The sequence below is a fragment of the Coenobita brevimanus genome, chromosome 92, assembly GCF_032717465.1.
Source record: "Coenobita brevimanus isolate Jiangsu-jjx chromosome 92, ASM3271746v2, whole genome shotgun sequence".
Lineage (NCBI taxonomy): Eukaryota > Metazoa > Arthropoda > Malacostraca > Decapoda > Coenobitidae > Coenobita > Coenobita brevimanus.
Genome location: NC_137045.1, coordinates 32,575,468 through 32,582,421, shown reverse-complemented (window position 1 = coordinate 32,582,421; position 6,954 = coordinate 32,575,468). Strand labels below are relative to the sequence as shown.

The window sequence follows — 6,954 nt, the reverse complement described above, 5'->3', positions numbered from 1 at the left end:
GGAGTTCATGCGCACTTTCCGCCGGTATGTGGATGAAGTTGCACTACCTGACTCGTACCGATTAAACGTGCTTCTGCAAGCATGCACTGGGAGTCAAGTCAAGATAACTCTGCAATCCTGTGAGAGATTGGGACAAGAAAAGGGGTACCAGAGGGCGCTTGCTCTTCTCGAAGGGAGATATGGAAATGAACGAGTGTACGTAAACCACTTAGTAACAAAGATGCAGAAGGGTCCACCCATCAAAGCCGGTGACTGGGAGGGATTGCAGCATCTGGCAGACGAGTTGTGGAGATGCATAAGCCACCTGGAGCACTGGAACATGCTGAAAGATTGATTCACTCTCATGTATGAGGAACATTAAAGCTCGGTTACCTAGCAGACTGTATGAACGCTGCAGGGATGAAGCACATACATGCAGGGATCAGCACGGCTCACTTCCGGGCATAAAGTGGTTCCAAAGCTTTCTACTGACACATGCAGAACGTTGGAATAGTGACATCTTCGAAAGTCGCGAAGTTAGTGGCAAAGATGAACCGCGAAAGGCAGGATCCCCAGGAGCTCATCCGAGGGGATCTCCGGTCAGGTGGACCATAGGCCTGGCGACTACTGAGTCAAGTGCCGTAGCATGGGAGAGGGATCAGTATCCACCATGCCCACTCTGCCATGGACCTCATAATCTCCCTGGATGTAAGCGGTTCCGCAGCATGGATGTCACCAACCGTCGCGCAATGGTGCAAAGGCTTGGGTGTTGCTTTGTATGTCTGAGAAACACTTACCTAGTGGCCAACTGCAAATCAGACTTTCAGTGTGGCATTCTAGGTTGTGGAAGAAGGCACTCCAAATGGCTGCATCTGAGAGAGGGCAAACCTTGTGGTTATCAAGCCATCCCTGCTTACCGAAAGGATCACGTCGCTGGGTTTGACAAGAGCCCCTCCACCTCAAGTCACGACGATCATGGTTTCGAACAAGACTGGCTGAATGAAGTGAAGCCTGAGGGATCTAAAGGAAGCCAACTAGCAACTGAAAAGGCACGGAGTTCACAGAGATTTAACCCGCCCCATCCCGACGTTTTCTGAGCAGTGGTACGCCCCAGTCCCGACATTTTTGGACCTTTTTTTTGGGGGGCTCAAACATCTGCTTTTGGTGAGAAACATCGAAAATTCATAGAGAAATCGCTCACCTGAGGTTTAAAATACTCGATGTAGGTACGAGTATTTCCTTACCTGACTGGGTTTTCTAACAGGCTGGCACCAAAGAAAACGAGTTCTATGGGAGGGTAACTATTTTATCCACTCATAAACAGTATTTATTTATTTACTTGGTACGAATTTATATGTAGTACAAGAGTATATTGGTTTTCAAACAGTAATATAGGCATTATAAGCATTGTTTCACTCACTAACTCATCACCATTCATGACCTTTTTTTCCCACATTACCTGATCATCATTTCCGACTGTTTCTTCCTCTAATGCTATGTAAACTTTGTCCTCCACATTGTCATCGATTGGGGAATCACTCTGGCCCTGAATGTCTTTATTGGCCAGGTCACTGGTAACAGGTGAACTGCCGAGACAATGGCGTGCAGGGGGGGGGAGAGGTTATGCGGTGTAAGGCATTGTCCCTGCTTGGCATCTTGTAGAGGAATAAAGGAAGGTGTCCCGTGTATATGTGCCAAAAATCACTCGCAAAATCACTCACGAAAATTGAAAATTGTGCAAATTAGGGACCTTGCAATGTTGCTGCGTTAATTCACGTCGCCGGGACATGAGTGCACATCATGTGCGGACGTTAATTCACGTCGCCAGGACGGCGTGGGTTAAACAACCCATCGAAGGGGGGACGTCGAAGGGAAACCTGAGACGTGAACGAGATGTGCAGTGGAGCGATAGGCATGGGGCTGGTTCAGAGAGCAAGAGACTCAAGTCAGGAGGAGAAACGGACCTCTGACGCTACGATACTACACGAGTTGCCTTATCTATGGTAGAAGTCAAGGTATGCTGGAAAGGTGACCCATCTGACACGGTGGTTAGAACACTGGCACTTCTAGATTCTGGGAGTGACCGGTCGTTTTGCACACGGAAGTTAGCAAGAGGTACGGGAGTGCACGGTAGGAACAATCAGCTCTCCATTGGTACTTTGGTTCAAGAGGTGACTCAGTGGGTCATGGAGGTCGAACTGGAAGCCATTAGCGTCTGTCTACGGAAAACTCGGACAGTGACTCTTCCCAAAGTGTTAGTCATAGAGAATCTCCCTCAGGCATTACAAGATGCAACCGCTACAGCCCTGGATACTGTAGGTTGGGAATTGCAACACCCAGCAGGGACTGCACAGTGGAACTACTAATTGGCCAAGATGTTCCACACGCACTAATACCCCTAGAGGTTAGGACTGGCAGAGAGGGTGCTCCATTTGCTGTACGGACACTCTTGGGTTGGACGGTAAATGGACCGGTGGGGTACCACCTGTCATCCAATCGGGCTGGCTGCTTGTCGGTACAAGCTGTGGAACTTCCAGAGACGCGTCTAGAAAGGCAAGTGAAACTCTTTTGGGAAATCGACGGGGATCATTCTAAGAGCAATGCATACTCTTTGGATGATAAGCGGGTCTTGGAATTGTGGTCATCCACTTGCACCAGAGTGGGATGCCACTACCAGTTGCTAATACCATTCAGGAACAAGGACCCAGGTCTTCCAAACAACAGATCACTCGCTAATCGCAGATTAGCAAGTTTAAGGAGACGCCTCATGAAGGACCCTTGGTTGTGTTGGCGATATGATGAAGAAATCTGACTACTCCTGGAAAAGGGCTACACAGAGCCTATTCCCACCTCTCAACTGAACTCAAACCCCGGTGGGACTTGGTACCTCCCACACCATCCCGTGCTGAATCCCAACAAGCCAGGAAAGGTCCGCATTGTCTTTGATTGTGCCGCAGTGTGCACCAATGTGTCCCTAAACAGCCAAGTTCTCCAAGGGCCAGACCTCAACAACAAGCTGCTCGGTGTCATCCTTCGGTTCCGACAAGGTTGTGTGGCACTTATGGCAGATGTGGAGGCCATGTTTCATCAGATTCAAGTGACCCCCGAATACCGAGACGTCTTAAGATTCCTTTGGTGGAACAGTCTGGACTCCATGCAGAAATCACCTCAAACTTTCCGGATGTGTGTGCACCTTTTTGGTGGCGTGTGGAGTCCAGCATGTGCGGCCTACGCCTTGAGGTGCATCTTCCACGACCATGGCACCGGATACTCTGCAGCTACCCTAGAAGCGAGGCATAATTTCTACATAGACGATCTTCTCCTGTCACTCGACTCTCCACAGAAAGCATCAGAGGTTTCTACACAATTACGAGAGCTCCTGGCCAAGGGAGGATTTCAGCTCACCAAGTGGGCGAGTAACCACAAGGGGGTCCTCTATTCCATCCCGAAAGATGAGAGAGACTCAGGTCTGAAGGAGCTCGACTTGAGCCGAGAGGTTCTTCCAGTAGAACGTGCATTGGGAATAATGTGGGATCTGGAGGGCGATCAGTTTGCCATCAAAGTACAAATTCGACCCAGGCCTGCTACTAAGAGGGGACTCCTTGGTGTCGTCAGTTCGGTATATTACCCTCTCAGGTTCGTTGCTCCAATCCTCATTAAGGCAAAGTTACTGTTTCAGAATGAGTGTTGACGGAAGGCAGGCTGGGATGAACCATTAAAGGAACATGATGCTGTAGCATGGGATGCGTGGTTGAAGGAACTACCCCAACTGGCAAAGCTCCGTGTCCCTTGCTGTTACAGGCCTAAAGAGTTTGATCTGTGTGTCTCAGTGCCGTTACACACGTTCTACGATGCCTCCCAAATGGCTTATGGGGCAGTCTCATACCTTAGAGTGGTAAATGGTGCAGGCAACATCAGCTGCTCATTTGTCCAAGGCAAAGCTAAACTAGCCCCTCTCAAACAACAGACCATTCCACGACTTGAGTTATGTGTGGCTGTCTTGGCAGTGATGATTTCTGATAAGATAAAGAAAGAGCTAACTTATGAGGATCGACGATTTCTTCTTCTGGACCGACAGTATGTTAGTCCTCCAGTACATCGCAAATGAAAGTGGCCGTTTCCATACCTTCGTTGCCAACAGTTTCCATCATACAGGGACTGTCACACCCTGGGCAGTGGCGACATGTTGGCACACTTTTGAACTCTGCAGATGATGCAACGAGGGGCCTCTCGGTGGATGAGATGACAGGGGGTTGTCGATGGTTACAGGGACCGGCATTTCTCTGCCAGGATGAGGGACACTGGCCAGAGACACCGCATTTATCTGCAAACCTAAATGCCGCCATGGAAGTGAAGCAAGATGTGTCTGCATTGGCCACTGGTTGTGGGGTGAGTGAGACCAGAAGCAACCCTCTGACCAAGCTGTGACTCAGATACTCCTCGTGGCATAGATTGCTGCGAGGGGTTGCATGGCTAAGAAAGTTTATTGAGTGGCTCGGAGCTGCTCGCAGGGAAGACATCTCCTTGCAAATTAGCTGACTTGAGGAGTGCTGACCGTGCCGTCTTGCATTGTGTCCAGCATGACTGTTATCAAGATCTTATAGCTCTTGCAGCAGGTAACATAAAAAGAACAAGTCGACTATACAGACTGGCGCCATTCTTGGGTGAAGACGGGCTACTCAGGGTTGGAGGTCGTTTGCTTCATGCCCCCCTTTACCGAGGTAACCATCATGTTACTGACCTTGTAGTGAGGGACGTACATATTACCCAGGCTGGACACTCTGGACGGGAACACACATTAGTGATGTAAAACTCGCGAGTCAATCGTTCAAATCGAACGATTCCTTTCGCTGAATCGGGTGTATCGAGTCATTGTTTTCATTAACTCGTTCACTTAGTATTAGTTTATATTCTAACATTATATTTCGGTTGAGACTCGAGAGTGGTATGTGCACTGCTCATATCACTGCCTGGTATGAGGACACACCACCACTCATACCACACCATCACTGGCTGTTCACTGAACTAGTGACCAGACCTTCAGCTCGTGGCAGGCTGCGGGTTTCAGCCTCGAGTTATGGACACGAGTGTCACGAGTGACTTATAACTTTAGAACTCGACTGACTCAGGCCGCTCCGGGCAAATGTGGCGGGGCCCGACCCGGCTCACCACTCACGAGTTTGAAGTACCCAGTCGCGGTATAAGTATTGCTCAGTGTTCACACCACTGCTTGGTATGAACAGTAGTGTGAGCACACATCACCACTCATAGCACAGGACCACTTGCAGGCAGCGTCTTCCAGCCTCGATTATTGAGTGTGAACAAGATTTCGTAGAACTCGTATTACATGACTCAGGCCACCCCGGACAGATGCGGTGGGGCCCGGCCAGTCTGAAAGCTCACCGAGTCACTGGTGACTCACGAATTGGAAAGGATTTTAAATAACAGGTCGCTGTGTTTTTCATTTCTGTTTTATTCTAGCAATTAAATAATAATTTATTAAGCAATCTAAATGTTTTTCTTTATCCTACTAATAATTTAAAGCTATTTACATCACCTCAGAATGGCTTAACGTCTTTTAACTTTTTTTTTTTAATGCAGTCCTCTCAGTGCCTCAGTTTGTTTAAGGTTGGTTTAGAGACGATTCAGTTTTGGTAACCCCATCGAGGATAATGGCGTCGGCCAAAAGATAGAATGATAGAATTTAACTGCCACAGTTTAATGGATTATGTTTATTTTTGCTCTAAATATGTCATTATTCAATTTGTTTAACGGAATAGTAAAGTTTTTTTTTTTTTTTTATGTAATATAGGTGTTTCATTCTTTACCCCGATAATTAAAATTTTCTTGCATCAGGTCCATAGTATGAATAGGAGGGAGTTGGCGACATTCAATGATTAACCGAGTGTTGAGCGAGCGAGCTACGCTCTCTCACCCAACACCGACGTGCTCGGCTAGTCGGCTGGCAGAAATAACGGTTGCTGCAGCCAGGCTACTGACTTGGTGAATCGAGTGACTCAACTACCCGATTCTCTTCGGTGACTGACTCATAAAAACTCGAGTCACCAAAGTGAATCGAGTTTTCCATCTCTAACACACATTAGCATGCCTACGACTTTGTTTCTGGATTCCCTGCTGTCGCAGGCTGCTGGATAAGATAACTCGAACTTGTGTTGTCTCCCGTCAGAACAACTGGAGTCCTGTGCAGCAGCGACAAGCCGTCCTGTCAGTCGATTGTGTCACACCGGGCGGAACCCCATTCACATACACCGGTACAGATTGCTTCGGCCCCTTCAACGTTAAACAGGGTCATAAACTCTTCAAGAGGTGGGGTTGCCTTTTCACGTGCTTAGCTACACGTGCTGTCCACCTTGAGGTCCTCAGCTCGCTGGACTCTGCTGCCTTCCTTAATGCACTAATTCGCTTCTCAGCTCGTCGAGGCAGTCCCCAGCGAATTCGCTCAGATAATGGCACAAATATGGTTGGCGCAGACAAAGAACTACGGGCGGCTGCTGCTAGCTGGGTGAAGGATGAGGACATCAAGAGGGACTTCCTATGAAGGCACATTGACTGGGCCTTCAATCCCCCGGCTGCTTCTCACATGGGTGGTGTCTGGAAGAGACAGATTAGGACTGTGCGGAAGGTTCTTCAGGCTATCATTGGATCCCAGGTCTTGGATGATGAGCGTCTTCACATTGTCTTCTGTGAGGTGGAATCCACTGTAAATGAACGGCCCATCACACCTATCTCTAGTGATGTCGGTGATCTGGAGGCTCTCACCCCAACTCACATCTTGCTCTTGGGGACCCGCCAGGACCTACCGTGGGGTAGTATGCCAATGCAGGATGCTTATCGCAAAAGGTGGCAGCATGTCCAATTCTTGGCGGACCAGTTCTGGAAACGCTGGCTTCAAGGTAACGCCCGTCCGTAATGAAGAAACTGTGTGCACCAAGAAAAAAATGTGAATCACTACAC

At 48.5% G+C, this 6,954-nt stretch overlaps 1 protein-coding gene across 1 annotated transcript; it reads left to right on the top strand.

The window, feature by feature from the left end:
- The first annotated feature begins 347 nt into the window (after positions 1–347).
- LOC145412188 (uncharacterized) lies at positions 348–6,538 on the top strand. The gene is made up of 6 exons (XM_080282117.1): positions 348–1,035; positions 2,050–2,294; positions 2,807–3,615; positions 3,781–3,914; positions 4,121–4,368; positions 6,167–6,538. Exons 1-6 carry the CDS (start codon positions 348–350, stop codon positions 6,536–6,538), a joined length of 2,496 nt encoding a protein of 831 aa, XP_080138243.1.
- Positions 6,539–6,954: the final 416 nt, after the last annotated feature.

What these genes read in the sequence shown, in the direction of transcription:
- LOC145412188 (XM_080282117.1), top strand. Translation starts at nt 348, where the DNA reads ATGAGGAACATTAAAGCTCGGTTACCTAGCAGACTGTATGAACGCTGC. An exon ending in CCGCTACAGCCCTGGATACT is followed by an intron (nt 2,295 to 2,806) that starts GTAGGTTGGGAA and finishes CTCCTGGAAAAG; the next exon opens with GGCTACACAGAGCCTATTCC. An exon ending in CATTGGCCACTGGTTGTGGG is followed by an intron (nt 4,369 to 6,166) that starts GTGAGTGAGACC and finishes GTCTCCCGTCAG; the next exon opens with AACAACTGGAGTCCTGTGCA.